The sequence below is a fragment of the Pelobates fuscus genome, chromosome 11, assembly GCF_036172605.1.
Source record: "Pelobates fuscus isolate aPelFus1 chromosome 11, aPelFus1.pri, whole genome shotgun sequence".
In the NCBI taxonomy this organism is placed as follows: Eukaryota; Metazoa; Chordata; class Amphibia; order Anura; family Pelobatidae; genus Pelobates; species Pelobates fuscus.
Genome location: NC_086327.1, coordinates 105,848,573 through 105,864,422, shown reverse-complemented (window position 1 = coordinate 105,864,422; position 15,850 = coordinate 105,848,573). Strand labels below are relative to the sequence as shown.

Here is a 15,850-nt window from a genome sequence, read left to right as displayed (position 1 = left end):
AATCAATTCAGCTGGGGTTTTTTATAAAGACATGGAGCAGTCATGTCTTCCGATGGAGATATTGTGTATATCTGGTGATGTGAATAAGTCTCCTAAAACCGCAAAGTTCCAACCACACAGTGTTCATGACAGTCTCTCTCAATTCCCCAGTTATTTGTGAATTTCCTTAAGTGAGGGCTTAACGCATCTAGATTTACAGCAAAGCTCACATCATCACAATTCTTCCTCTTCAGTTACATTATATGTAACTTGTAAGGCAACACCACAGCTGAATGCAGGTGCCAACATTTCCTCACCTAATACTCTGCCTGAGCCGCATCTACTGTACTGTACCTGTATTGATTGGTGACGTTAATCCATTAAATATATGGAGAAATTCAGACATACCGGTACTTCTTTTACTACATAGTATGAATATCTCAGAACTTTATAATTGAAGAAAAAAACTCATAATGTAATAAACGTGCACTGCAAACAAATTCAGCATTCTTGTTTGGTTTTGGAGATGGGAACGTATGAAGTAGCTTGAGATGTACTATGATTTTATCAGACCTTATATTGGTTAAAATTTTAAATCAGCTTTCTGAAAAAAATGCATATTTATTGAATTTCATTTAGTGGTTTTACATGCTCCCAACTTGCCCCATTGCAGTCTATAGTGAATGCGGCGGCGAGGCTCATCTTCCCGTCCGCCCGCACCTCCCACGCCTCACGCCCTGTCAGTCCCTGCATTGGCTTCCTGTAAGATAAAGGGCTCAATTTAAAATTCTGATTCTTGCTTCTCTACATAATGCTACTCCCACCTATCTATCCACCCTAATACACAAGTATGTCCTGTCTAGGCCCCTATGCTCTGCTGAAAATCTACGTCCATTTTCTGTTCGTACTCCTACCTCTGATGCTCGCCTTCAAGACTTCTCTAGGGCTTCTTCTGTGGACCTTCCTTCTCTTTACCGTTAGACGCTCACCCATTCTCTACTCCTTCAAAAAATCATTAAAACTCACTTTTACACACAAGCGTATAAATGAAACTGTTCATGGCTCCCAACTGATTCTTCTCCTGCAACTGTAATTTAAAAAAAAAAAACACAAACACAGTTTTCGCCTTCAGTGAATTTTATTCTACCAATCTACTTCCTTAATATTATCCTTACCTTTTGTGTCACTTTACCCCACTCCCTCTAGCATGTTGAACTCATTAAAAGGGGCCTCAACCCCTTTGTTCCTGTGTGTCAAACTTGTCTGGTTACATGTTTATTAGTCCACCCATTGTAAAGCGGTACGGAATTTGTTGGCGCTATATAAAAATAATAATTTAACAGTTAAAAAAATTACATTTTTTCCAGTTACTTATGTAAGTCTGCAGTTTATATGAGGATATGGACTATACTTTTGAGAATGGTTTGCCCCCCCTTAAGGACCAAACTTCTGGAATAAAAGGGAATCATGACGTGTCACACACGTCATGTGTCCTTAAGGGGTTAAAGTAAGAGTTCTCCCGGGTGCCTCCGTCATTTAGAATACGTGTTAATTTTCTGGTTCATGGCTAGAACACATGCTGTGCGTGGTGTTACAATTTTCTTTTGTGCAATGTCATGATGTACTTTTAATTTGCCTTTATCTAGGTTAAGTAGCTCTACCGAACAAAGCACATCTTCCCGCCTTATACGTAAACATAAGAGGAGACGGAGGAAGCAAAAGATGCGTCAGATTGACAGGGTAGGTTACGCCTATTTTGCAAACCTTTGGGGTTTTACCGGCTTATTCACTAAGGTGTGAATCGTTGTAAATTAAAAATTCAGTTGAAGTGGTCTCGTTTCACCTACAATTTATTTTTATTTGTTTTGTTCTAATCAATCCCTGTTTTTTTTCTCGTAGTCTTCATCTTTAAGCAGTATCACAGACTCCACCATGTCGCTGAATATTATCACAGTCACGCTAAATATGGGTAAGTATCATTTCCATAATTCGCATTGTGTCCATCAAATCTAGCCAACATGTACTTCCTCCGTTAATATTTAACCCCTTAAGGACCAAACTTCTGGAATAAAAGGGAATCATGACGTGTCACACACGTCATGTGTCCTTAAGGGGTTAACTACAAAGATCATAATTCTCAGCCTTCTATTAGCTTTAATTCTAACAGGATCATGCAGTTTATATGTCAATGTCATAATGGTTACAGAAAGCCCAAACACGTTTCAACCTCCACTAATGTCTTCGTCAAATGAGCTCAGCAGAGGACAAACATGTCTTGTTATTTTGGGATTACATTGTTTGATTGGCTGAGAAGCCCAGATTTCTTATATAAAAGCATATGAGCAATTTCCAAGGACGTAGACTCTCTCCTGAAGGACTGGCTATTTTATTCTTTTCCCCTAGAAAAATACAACTTCTTAGGCATTAGCATTGTTGGGCAGAGCAATGATCGCGGCGACGGAGGAATTTACATTGGATCGATTATGAAAGGAGGGGCTGTAGCAGCTGATGGACGCATTGAGCCTGGAGATATGTTACTACAGGTAAGTTCACACTCCCCTTGTATCAAGAACTAGCACATCTCACATGTATCCAACCAACATGTGCTCTAGCACACTGGTCTGGTTCTAGACCAATATAGTAAACACTCTATCCTATGTAAAATTTATCTTTCACGTGTGAGATAATTGTTATTCAAAACTACAACTATGTGCTTGCTCTGTACACCATAGCCCAATCTCTTATATCCCTGCCTTTGTTTTCAACTAATCTGCATTCTCGTTATCCTACCATCTAAAATCCAAGCTATTTCAAATTCTACTTTTGGGCTCATCTTACTTACCCATCGTACCTCATCATATTGTAAACCTCAATTGGGTTCCCATTTCATCAAGAAAACAACATAAATTCCTCACTCTGACATATTACCTCCATTTTTCTGTTCATGACGTCAATTGTGTAAATAAGAAACATCTCAAAGCAATATCTTAAAACACTTTCTGATTTCCTGCCCATCACCGCACCTCTCTGCGTTCTCTCTATAAAAAGAAAAACAGGTGCCCTGCTCTCTGAAATTCTAGGGGATCTGCTTATGAGATGCTATAAGAGGAGATTATTTGTTCTGTCATTTCCACTGTGACATCCAGACTGGGTTACGAGCAGTTGTCTGGTTCTTGCAGGTTAATGATGTCAACTTCGAGAACATGAGTAATGATGACGCAGTGAGGGTCCTCCGGGAAATAGTCTGCAAACCAGGGTAAGTGTATGTGATACATAGCAGGACGTGGTGAAGATGGTCTATGATATTTGAACAGTTTATTATGTCTACTCCAACTTGCACAAGAAGACCTTGACATGTTATCATTCAACTGTTGGAGATCTGATAATGATCAGCATATCTACACACCAAACACTTTCTCGTCCTCTTGGGGGACATTAGATCTGGGTATTAGTTTCTCCTTAAAGGACCACTCTAGGCACCCAGACCACTTCAGCTTAATGAAGTGGTCTGGGTGCCAGGTCCAGCTAGGGTTAACTAATTGTTTTATAAACATAGCAGTTTCAGAGAAACTGCTATGTTTATCAATTAGTTAAGCCTTCCCCTTTTTCCTCTAGTGGCTGTCTCACTGACAGCCACTAGAGGCGCTTGCGTGATTCTCACTGTGAAAATCACAGTGAGAGCACGCAAGCGTCCATAGGAAAGCATTATGAATGCTTTCCTATGTGACCGGCTGAATGCGCGCGCAGCTCTTGCCGCGCGTGCGCATTCAGCCGACGGGGAGGAGAAGAGGCGGATCGGAGGAGGAGAGCTCTCCGCCCAGCGCTGGAAAAAGGTAAGATTTAACCCCTTTCCCCTTTCCAGATCCGGGCGGGAGGGGGTCCCTGAGGGTGGGGGCACCCTCAGGGCACTCTAGTGCCAGGAAAACGAGTATGCTTTCCTGGCACTAGAGTGGTCCTTTAATTAGTGGATAGGAACACGTAAGAGACAGTTTAAAAAGATTCCACTTCTGTCCTTTTTCCTGAAGTGTCGCAGAGCAGTCGTGTTTCTAGAGAATTACCGGTAATCTTTTCCTTTTTTTGGTTTACCTGGCCTATTTCTCGAGATGTAACATTTTACCTCTATCCTTAAGCTGTAATCAACTTGGAGGATTCAAACTAGCTGAGGGGATTGGTAGAAACCAAAGCTGCTTCTAATGTCTAACAGAAATCTCATTAACTCTGTAAGTGATCAGGACAAACTTAGAGCCCATCTAAGTCAGTATCCAGTTGTGCTTTATCTGCTACAGTCTGAAATCAGTTGTGTTTATTGCACGGAGTCTAGGAGATCACATTACAGTTTGACTGGGCTGGGCTATTTACTAGAGAGAGAATTTAAAGTGAATTTCAATTCTAAGGCCAGAGTAGCTGAACTGAAAGCATTGCCGAGTGAGATATTTTTTCCAATTAGATTTTTTTAACCTTAAATCTGAAATTGACTTTGCATTTACAGGTATTTCTCACTTTAGTGAATAACCCTGTAATATTGATTTCTATTACAGTTAAAAAAGATTATCACAATTAATTAATAGTTTCATTGAGTGTCTAAACGCTGGATCTAAACAAAGTTGCTGTCGGCTTATTAATCATTTTAAGTGCCAATACCAAAAAGAGACTGGCTAGCAACGAGGGTGACAATCAGAATTTTGGTGGTTGAAACAGATTTAGAATGCATTGATGTCTCCAGAGGTTGTAACATTATAGCACTTACCTGCAGAGAAGGAGCTAAGAAAGGGCTAGGTCACATTACTAATTCTGCTTAGAGGGCTAGGTGCAGTTTAGAGCCACCCAGTGGTCATGCTGAAGACGCAATGTATATGCAAGGTATTGGCCAGGTATCCCTGATCCTTTGTTTTGGTATCTTAATTGAATTGGTCATTTAACGTAGAACAAAAATTACATTCACTGGTTTGCTGAAATTAAATGTGTTTGAATCATCCACGCTTTGTTAGAATGGTGCAGTACATAATTTCTGAATTAGGTTTATTTTGCTGGATAATTACTAAATGCACTGCATTGCACTGATATTCAATTTTGTTTTTGTAGACCATATATTATATATTTAAATTCTACCAAAACCAAATATTTGTTCTACTAATTGATAAGGCCACTACTGCAGCTACTAAATAGAATCATTTTGCTCTTATTTCACAGCCCAATTAGTTTGACCGTGGCAAAATGTTGGGATCCCACACCAAGGAGCTATTTCACAATTCCTCGGGGTAAGTAAAGGGCAACTGACCTTAGTTATCACAGTGATATACTCTGTGCTGTTTTCAGGAACTGAAGCACTCCACAATTTTAAAAATGTTCTGCCTAAATCTATGTTCAGGCCTCTGTCTTAAAGGAAATAAACTGACACTGACACTGCATGCCCTCCAACCAGATATGTTATGGTTGAGTGATTGGGCAGGACATGGAGGCAATTGTTCCCAGCACTAAGCGTACAAAAGTTTTGGGCTGCAGCCTCAATGGGTACAGGGCTGTCTCTTAGCATAGCTCTCCAAGATAGAGCCAGCAGTCAGTGATTGTAATGGTCAGGATTGTTTGGGTTAACATGATGCAACCCTTTTGTTCTTGGGCTTGTGGCAAATGTATCATCAGTCGTTAAATTATAGAGTGAGACAGTGGGGTGATTTGATCTAAAAAATGGCCATTCATTTGTACTTGCTCTCATTTTACATTTGTATTTCCTTGCAAGAAGGACGAGTTTGAGGCATATTGCAAAGAGTGTTTGGTGCACTCAATTAGTTTAGAGTAAGCTGGTTAACAAAGGAAGGATCAATTAAAGATGAATTAGTTAGTCTCGTAAAAATAGATAGCAGACCTATACAAACATTTGAGGTGAGAACCAGAGTAAGTTCCAATAGTGCACAGAGTTGTGACTTACTCAGAAAGTTGGCCGCAGGCTGCACTTACGCGGACATCAGCATTAGATTGAGGCTGGGTTTCCAGGGTGCATGTTACATTTCAGAACCAGGTTATTGATCTGATGGTAGGTGAGATGTACAGATGAATAATACTGCCATGTGTTTTCAGGGTCGTACTCAGTGAATTGTAGAAAGGGGATTCACAGTGCTGAAAGAGGCAATTCATGATTAAACCTCAGTAAACTGGAGGAAGGAATACAGGTTCTACATTCATTAATCTGGAAGAAGGAATACATGCACTATATTCATTAATCTGGAGGAAGGAATACAGGCACTATATTCATTAATCTGGAGGAAGGAATGCAGGCATTATATTCATTAATCTGGAGGAAGGAATGTAGGCACTACCTTTAGTATTCTTGAGAAAGGAACACAGGTGCTACATTCATTAATCTGGAGGAAAGAATGCAGGCACTACCTTCAGTATTCTCGAGGAAGCAGTACAGGTGCTACATTCATTAATCTGGAGGAAGGAATGCAGGCATTATATTCATTAATCTGGAGGAAGGAATGCAGGCATTATATTCATTAATCTGGATGAAGGAATGCAGGCACTACCTTCAGTATTCTCGAGGAAGCAATACAGGTGCTACATTCATTAATCTGGATGAAGGAATGCAGGCACTACCTTCAGTATTCTCGAGGAAGCAATACAGGTGCTACGTTCATTAATCTGGATGAAGGAATGCAGGCACTACCTTCAGTATTCTCGAGGAAGCAATACAGGTGCTACATTCATTAATCTGGAGGAAAGAATGCAGGCACTACCTTCAGTATTCTCGAGGAAGCAATACAGGTGCTACATTCATTAATCTGGAGGAAGGAATGCAGGCACTACCTTCAGTATTCTCGAGGAAGCAATACAGGTGCTACATTCATTAATCTGGATGAAGGAATGCAGGCACTACCTTCAGTATTCTCGAGGAAGCAATACAGGTGCTACATTCATTAATCTGGAGGAAAGAATGCAGGCACTACCTTCAGTATTCTCGAGGAAGCAATACAGGTGCTACATTCATTAATCTGGAGGAAGGAATGCATGCACTACCTTCAGTATTCTCGAGGAAGCAATACAGGTGCTACATTCATTAATCTGTATGAAGGAATGCAGGCACTACCTTCAGTATTCTCGAGGAAACAATACAGGTGCTACATTCATTAATCTGGAGGAAGGAATGCAGGCACTACCTTCAGTATTCTCAAGGAAACAATACAGGTGCATCATTCATTAATCTGGAGGAAGGAATGCAGGCACTACCTTTAGTATTCTCGATGAAGGAACACAGGTGCTACATTCAGTAAATTGGAAGAGGGAATTCAAGAGTTAGGTACCATATTAAGAACGTTTGAGTGTGATGTGGGTGGTTTTAATAAATGGTAGGAAATTATTTGGTACTTAGTATAGATTCATAATAATGTATACAAGATACAATAATACTATGTATAAAGGAAGATGAGATTTTAAAATGGTCTAATTATTAATTTTAAAAAGTGGAAACGGCTTCCTCAGCACATGATACAGGAATGGTAGGCTAAACATGATAAAATGATGGGTCCGGTAGAGGAATCTCTGCTGTAACGCTTAATGTTTTTATCTTCAAAGGCAATGTTTTTTTCAGCCATGGTAATGTCATCATGTATCCGCACTGCATTGTTCACCAAACGTATGTTTGTTTGTTTTCTCCCCTGTCCTGGTTACAGCAGAACCTGTGAGGCCTATTGACCCGGCTGCCTGGATCACTCATACCTCAGCCCTGACGGGAGCGTACCCCCGTTACGGTATGAGCCCCTCCATGAGCATCATCACATGCACCAGCTCCTCATTAACAAGCTCTATACCCGAGTCGGAAAGTAAGTCACACTGCAGCCCCTTACTCTGGGCAGGACTGACCCTGTGCTGGGGCAGCAGTGTACAGCTTTACCCCACCCACACACCCACGAACATGTTAATCAACCAGGCAGAAAGATTTACCCAAATCTCTGTCTGCTGCTCGATCGTTCCATGCATACTGCTAGAGACACACAATGCTTATTTTTTTCTCCAATACCATGATGTAGCACAGCGCTAAGCACTCCAGATGTTATGGACTACATCTCCCTTGATACTTTGCCAGCATTATGGCTGTAAGAGCATTATGGGTGATGTAGTGTACAAAATCTGGAGTGCTGAAGATTGCCTACCCTTGATATACCGTGACAGAAAGCTATAGAGAATAAGTGCTAGTAATACGTCTGGGACTCAGGTCTCTTTGTTGACCTGGGGTATAGCAATCATATCAGATTATAACATACTGGTATAATAATATACCATCTCGAGATACCTACAAGGCATGGGTATTGTCTCCAAAATAGTTATATGTTAGTCATTTTACTTGTTAATGCACACAATTAAAGTGCTCTTATGCCAATTGTATCCCTTTGGATCCATATTAGAGCATAATGCAGTAAAAGAGATAAACCTAGTAAAGTAAAAACTTATTAAGATTTTTGAGAGAACCTTCGGGAAGGATTTTGTTTTTAGGCCATCCGCACAGAATAATTGCACATAAACAGAACACAATGTGGGATAAGTTGGACGCAATTCATCTGTTCGAGAGGCCACTTCCGTAAAAAAAGATATTTTGAAATGTCAACGAGATTTATTGAGTAGGATCAAAGTAACACCCAGATGAAAGAAAGCTCTGATTGCATTTAAGCAGAGAATCAACCCATTTTAATGACCGCATTCTCTTTTACACAAGAAGTTTAAAGACCTTGATAAACATACAGAGTCTTTCAGATCTTTCCATACATTGTCGAGGGTGACAGATTTATAGGAGTATCTAGCATGTTTACCTAACTGGAGTCAAGTAGTATCTTCCGGGTCTCCCTTTTCACCTTAATCAAAAGACCTTTCTGTCCATTGTGATGGGACTTGAGTAATGTTTTTGATGTGAGCAAAGGAGGTGAAGGTGTATCATTTTTCCAATTATTAGCGTAATCTGTTTTCTTTGGCTTCGTACAGATGTCCTGTGACATTATAACCTCCTGATAGGTTTTGTTCGTTTTTGTACTAGCTCTTGATTTATCTCACTTAATAGATAACTGAGCTTTTGTATTCTGTGCTTGCTTCACGCGTCTCATATTACAGTGTGAGAACGAATGTGAATTGTCTACAAACCAGACGACCTACAGCTATCACTTACCTATGTCCAGTGATGGATGACGCCACAAAATTGTCAAGATGTTAGATGTTAAATTTAGCCTCATGCTGTACCGTCATTGCCTCAACTGGGTTGATATCTCCACTGACTATAGTCACTAGTGTCGATATAAATGATAGTATTTTTTATTTTATTTTTTAAAACACAAACCGGTTGTGTAAGCGTTTAAAATTATATTCTTATTTCATTTTTTTCTAATGTTATGGTAGCTGGGGTGGCAAAGGAAAGTTGAAAACAAAGCTTGACTAAAATCAATTACATTTTGGTTGAAGCAAAGTTGAGTACAAATGAAAAGTAAATTTGTTGAAATGGATACAAAACAAAATGATACCCAAATTATGGCTTTGATTTAGTATGTTCCATAAGTTTTTCAAATTATTTAATATTTTTGAATACGTATTTGAGCCTATTTTTCTCTCAAAATATTAAAATATTTTGTAAAAATCCTATCCTATCCTATATAAAAATATATCAAAATATTAAAGTATGTTTTTAAATATTAATTTCATTTTAAAAGTTTACCCAAATTATTCAATAATTTTAAAAGATAATCCAAAAACATTAATTCAAGGCATGTGTATGAAATATGGCCAGATAGTTTAGGAATTCCTGAACTAATTGAAATACATAAATGAGCAAGCACAAAGTTAAAATAAATAAGTAAAAATAGATGGGAAATCAACATTGGCACCTTCCTCGCTCTCGCTCCAAGTGCCAGTGGTGGGGGCATAAAAAAACAGCATGAGTCTTAGGACTTTTTTTCCCTTGAGTAAATGGGGGGGGGGGGGGGCAACCTAATTTAAAAATATGTAGAGCAAGGTAGATCGGGACTCCCTGTCACTTGAGGGTTGATACAACTCTACCTCTAGGAGTGGAATGGCTGATTACACGCAAGCCCAAATGCCCCATTATGTTAGCCTACTTCCCTTTGCACTTTAGGTATGTGAATAGGGATAGACAACCCTCTGCACATAGTTAGTGAGACTGTGTTCCTCTAAATAACCAGAAACACAGTGTAATCCCCCACATGTAACACATTGGGTAGGGAATACGGTGGTTCCCTATTGTTCATTTTAGGTCCTGAGGACCCATGCATTCATTAAATAATCTCTACCCTCAGGACAGAATGGTTAAGGAGAAGGAAGGTGAAAACATGCATACCTCTTTATATTGTTAACTCACAACCGTCTGCACAGGGGTGTATATACCAGGAAGTAGTCTCATAGAAGCTCAATTTATTTTTTTTAGCGCACCTAAATAGTCCTTAAATTAATTTGCATTTTTTTATGCACTATCGAAATTTGTACTTGAATTACCTCTGGTAAATATTACAACCCTTCTTTAAATACATTTCAGCTTGTTTATCTAAAGTTTGCTATTCGGATGTATCGTTGATACTTACTTAATTACCCTCTAACTTTTAAATGACGACTCCCATAGTAAAAGGATTGGTCGCGGAATAACAACAGCTAGATCTCTGTATCATCACGCATTCAGAAGTAATAAAGGAATACAACAATACATTCAATGGACATTTATGTAAAGAAAATACCTATAGTGAACCCGATGACCACATGGACTACTTCTGCGTTATAGAATCTATGTATTACCTAAGAGCCTTCTAGAGAGCTCAGAATGATTTGTATTACTGTCGTGACATCTGATGTAATCTGCTTCATTCTAAATATTTCTATTCTCTGTAAAGGCACAGATGATCATTGTGTTTTTTATTGTAGTGTTCGTCAGATGCTAACTACATTCTTATGTAATATAGCTTATACCGTCACATCTGTTGGTATTGTAGACCTGATTGTTGATTTAAGTTGACAGGTTACACCATTATTTAGGATTTCAGAATATAATGACCCACACACGGTGCTCATTTGAGCACTAGATATCCGATAACTCACACCACACAGATTATCTTCCCTTTCATAAAAAAAACAACAACATTATTGTACTGTATGTTACAATACACCCATTTCCCACTTGGACTCCTGTTCACAATGCCCCATCACACCATGTGTCATACTGTTTAAATCTTTTGCATGCACCGTTTGCTCACCCTGTATGTTATTGTTTGCTGGTTGGGTTTGTAGATAGAGAGGGTGACTGCAAATAAAATGGATGTAAGTAGATAACCAAGTTACGCGGTCTCTGGCGCCCCCTATCCCCTGTCTTTTTAATGCACACGTTGGTAAAAAAGCAGGCATAGTCAGGAAAATACTTCTCGGAGAGTACTATTTGCTACTCTAGGTACTGGGGAGAATTGCAAATTCTAGGCCAAAATATACAAAGTAGAAATATTCACAAGCTCAGTTTTATTTTCAAGAAGCTATTTTGACTTACATTTTGCAATTAGATTGTCAGTTGTCCCCAATTCCTGGTTTAATAAATAATTTCAAAATGATTATGTAATGCCTCGTTTCCACTGAGCGGAACGGTTCGGGTCGGTACAGTTTGGAAGGGTTAGAATGGTCCAGCCTATTGAGGTGAGCATTTGTCGTAAGCATTGACGTTTCCCTGCCCTCCAATCGATGGATTGTATAGTGTGACGAAAGTAGCTCCGCCCTAACCGTACCGTACCATTTCCTAGGGCCCTACATCTAAAGGAGGACCAGGAATGGTGCGGTTCGGTTCGGTTGTATGGGCCACTTTAATAATGGAAACACTCAAAATAGCGTACTGTACCAAACCGACCCAAACCATTCCGCTCAGTGGAAACGAGGCATTATTTAAATTCATAAGATTGCAGAACTGAATGTGTTTAGGCAGTGGGGCTATACAAATCCAAGTGGCGTGAGAATTAACCAAAACCGCCTGGGTTAATCACTAAATTGTGATTCTAGAATGTAAGCCATAATAACTTAACTAAAAACATAGCTAACTTGGAGAAATTTTCCAGCTCATCATTTTCGTCATAGAATTTTAATTTTTTTGTAAATTTCCAGCAGATCGCAGATCACACTTTTTGTGAATAACCCTGATAATTTAAATATTTTGTGCTGTTTTAGGTCCACCTAATAAAAAAACTAGATAAGGGCAACCCAAGGCTTCCATTAGACATAGAAAATCAGGACAGGGGTTTTCCTAGGCCATATTAAATTACTTAGTTGGAAATTCAACAGTGTTTTCCCCAAGAAATGAAAATCCATTTTTTTGAATGACGAATTAATTTGTTTTTTTTTATTTCAGAATTGGAGGATTCCCCATTGTCTGTCAAGAGTGACATGGCTACAATAGTAAAAGTAATGCAGCTTCCAGATTCAGGGCTGGAGATCCGGGATCGGATGTGGTTGAAAATTACAATATCGAATGCAGTAATAGGTGAGTCTGTATTGTACAGCAATCAGGCCCCATAATGTCAGTATATCTGGGGGGGTTTAAATGATAACCGTAAGATTTGTTCATCTATCATTACTGTTTTAGCTTTATCGCACCAACAAATTTAATAATGATGTACAGTAGGAAAATATTGCATGTATTGGTCATAAAATAAGTTACACCAACAGGAAGAAAAGTAACAAGGACACTGAGCAAATGAGATGACATTTTAAAGTCAATGAGTTTAACATCGCAACCAATGAAATTATTTTAACCTACAATATACAATTTGCTATCCCATTGTCAATTATAAGATTAGTTGTTTAAGTTAATATTCCTGGGTATCAGATTTGGAGGCAAATGGGCAGGGCCATTGAAAGCGTCGTTAGCCATGGTCCGTTCTTTCATGCCCTTTTTATTGCCCTCCTTTATTTGGCCCTGGATTTTTTTTTAAATGTTGCCAACAGTGCTACTGAATCCATAATAAACCTGCCCTGTGGCATGTCAGGGGTTAACTGATTGCGACTATCAGTAATTAAGAACATATTATGGGAAGCTTATCACGGCTGAGCAAATACATTTGATTCTTAATGGCCTTTTCATAATTTGAAATATTTACTAAGATGGTGTGAGTTCAGAATTGAAACCTGCTCTAATTAATGTAAATGTTTAGATTGTTTTTGTTTGAGGTAAATGGTTTATGTGTGTTTACATTGACTGCTGTTTAAAAAGTGTTTTGTTCTGTGCGGTTTTCTGTAGGGGCTGATGTGGTGGATTGGCTGTACACGCACATTGAAGGCTTCAAGGAGCGGAGGGAGGCCAGGAAATATGCCAGCAGCATGCTAAAACATGGCTACCTCAGACACACGGTCAACAAAATCACCTTTTCCGAGCAGTGCTACTATGTATTTGGAGATCTGTGTGGCAGTAAGTTTTCGCTTTTCATCTATAATGTAACTTGCCAAAATGAATTATTCCATAGCTAAAGGGATGTCAGTAAGAATGTACCATTAACAAGCCTTTGCATTCCAGAGGAGATATGCGTGAAATGCGTTGGGTACACCTCTAGAACTCAAAAGTTTAATTTAGCGAGAAAAACTCAGTATGAATAAATTAAATAAATGCATTATTTACAACACAATGGTAAAGGGCTGTATATCTAAAAAAAAGGACTGTTTGTAATTAAGAATACTTCCATTTTTGTTATTTAGATGTGGCGGCACTAAATCTTAATGATGGCTCCAGTGGCACATCTGATCAGGATACCCTTGCTCCCCTCCCACATCCAGCTGCACCGTGGCCATTAGGCCAGGGATACTCTTATCAATATCCTTTAGCACCATCTTGCTTCCCTCCGACATATCAAGAGCCAGGATTCAGCTATGGTAGCGGCAGCGCAGGTAGCCAGCACAGTGAAGGTAAGCATTAATTCCCTGACCACCTCTCTCCGTGCTTGTTCTCCACGCTTTGGTGTCTCCCAGTTCTGCATGCATGGTTAATTCAAACACCATTTCATTGCTCATACATGGACTGAATCATTCTCAAACTAATTAGTATGCATCTTAGCTATGAAGTAAATAAACAGTAAATAGTTCTTATAACACTGGTCTGATCATTGTTATCCTGTGAAGAAATAGCCATGTCTTGGAAATAGGCTCAGCATAGTGAGACACCCAGCAAAATCAATACATTTCAAAGACCTTATACAATTTACTGCCAAATGTGTCAATTAATACCTTCACTACTGTGATCACTTCTTCTCAACCTCGCAGTCTTTGCATATCAGTTTCAGGATTGTGTAATTAACAACTCAAGTTAAGTCCAGTTTTAAATTAGAAAAACTTCTGACTTTGGCAGCATTAAAATCAGAAAAGGTTTATCTATATTTTAATTGGGATTGTGTTAAAAAAAAAAAAAACGTGCAATATCAGCCAAAGTTCAGAAATTTTAATTATTACAATCACAGGTTTGCAACTGAGACCCATATTTGGAACCTTTGCTTTACTACTTGCGAGGAAGCAAGACAGAGAGGTATATATATAATCTTATTCTACATGTGGAACCAAACCATTGTTATTCCTGAATATGCATAAATACGAATCAGTATTCTCCTACAACTTAAATGGGCATCAGAAAAGCCACATTTTATATGAGTAGTTATAAAAAAAATCTGGCCATTCTGCAGTCCTTCAAATAATCTTGATGTTTCATCTCCAAAGTCACCAGCCTGGGACACAGCAATAAGTAGCTTAACACTGTGCTAAGCTGCCCACATCACTCTGTCTGTTATTGCTGTTCGTGGTTGGGACTGCTATGAATGAATGAAACCTCCACTGTGTCTGAGAGGCAGCAGATGAACCAGATTTTGGATGCTAAAGAGCCCTTTTTGGGAAATATATTTTGTTTGGCTAAAAACAATGGGCAGTGCACCAGAAAACAGGTTAATTTGCTAAATTGGGAAGAAACTGACAAGGAAGTAATTGCAAATTTTGTAAAAAGAGCTGATTTTGAAAACAGCTGAGGTATATTTCTGTCTCTGCAGTTTTAGCTCAAAATGTGTAATTCCCTTGTCAATTCTCCACAATTCTGTTTTAGTAAATAAACTCCATAGTACTATGGCCGCTATCCCTGAGTTGTCCACCTCCATTTTCAAGTCATTCCCCTCCTGTTGTAGTATTCTTTTTTTGGTAGGTGTCCATAACTTTTGTCCTCCTGATAACCTTCTGAAAATGCAGAGATGGATTGTTATATAATAGGGTCTACATGTTAGATCTTTATTTAGGCAGTGGGCTACTTCACTTTAGAATGTACTTCTCCGAGTGAGTGAATATACAGTATAACAGAGATTAAAACTTCAGGTCCTACACTAATAGCCTGGCCTTGCATGTGCCTCACCACTTCAAGCCTGGAGGGTCCATGACACACAGTTGCCAGGGCTGAATTTCTATATGCCAGGGTGGAATTTTCACTCACCAATGGCTAATCTAAAGTGGTAGTATAGTAGCCCTGTAGTATATATATAATATAGTCTAGTAGAAATCAGAGAAACAATGAGAGCTTTTCCTAAACATGTCAAAGCCAAAATTCTGCATGGAAAACCTTGTGGGTTCTCTGTGAAAAGGAAGTGCAGGACACTGACTGAAAAAGTGCTGGTGTGTTCTTTTCAGTAACACTTTGCTATATCGCCTGCTGAGTCCTGTGCTGTTAAAGTAACTGTGTTATTCCCTTGTTTTGTGCTGAGCAAGCCTTAGACTGAAGGATGCATTGAAGGAATGGAACAATCTAGGTCATCGGTAAGCGTGAAACTCAGACTGTAACCCCAGTCATGGCATGTCCGTCTGGATCCCTGTAGCCTGTCTTTCACCCACCTAGACCATT

General features: G+C 39.1%; 1 protein-coding gene across 5 annotated transcripts in view; it reads left to right on the top strand.

Annotated features, from left to right (window-relative positions):
• The window catches only part of DVL1 (dishevelled segment polarity protein 1), a 174,371-nt gene that overhangs the window by 151,473 nt on the left and 7,048 nt on the right, over positions 1–15,850 (top strand). Inside the window, exons 6-15 of one of the 5 annotated variants that reach the window (XM_063436311.1) lie at positions 1,626–1,719; positions 1,879–1,948; positions 2,383–2,522; positions 3,159–3,235; positions 5,170–5,237; positions 7,647–7,796; positions 12,344–12,475; positions 13,232–13,399; positions 13,684–13,890; positions 15,718–15,765. In XM_063436311.1, the coding sequence (XP_063292381.1) occupies positions 1,626–1,719; positions 1,879–1,948; positions 2,383–2,522; positions 3,159–3,235; positions 5,170–5,237; positions 7,647–7,796; positions 12,344–12,475; positions 13,232–13,399; positions 13,684–13,890; positions 15,718–15,728 (1,117 nt within the window). In that variant the 3' untranslated portion in view covers positions 15,729–15,765. The remainder of the gene's footprint in view (positions 1–1,625; positions 1,720–1,878; positions 1,949–2,382; positions 2,523–3,158; positions 3,236–5,169; positions 5,238–7,646; positions 7,797–12,343; positions 12,476–13,231; positions 13,400–13,683; positions 13,891–15,717; positions 15,766–15,850) is intronic. The other 4 variants (XM_063436308.1, XM_063436307.1, XM_063436309.1 and 1 more) reach the window with 4 other exon arrangements.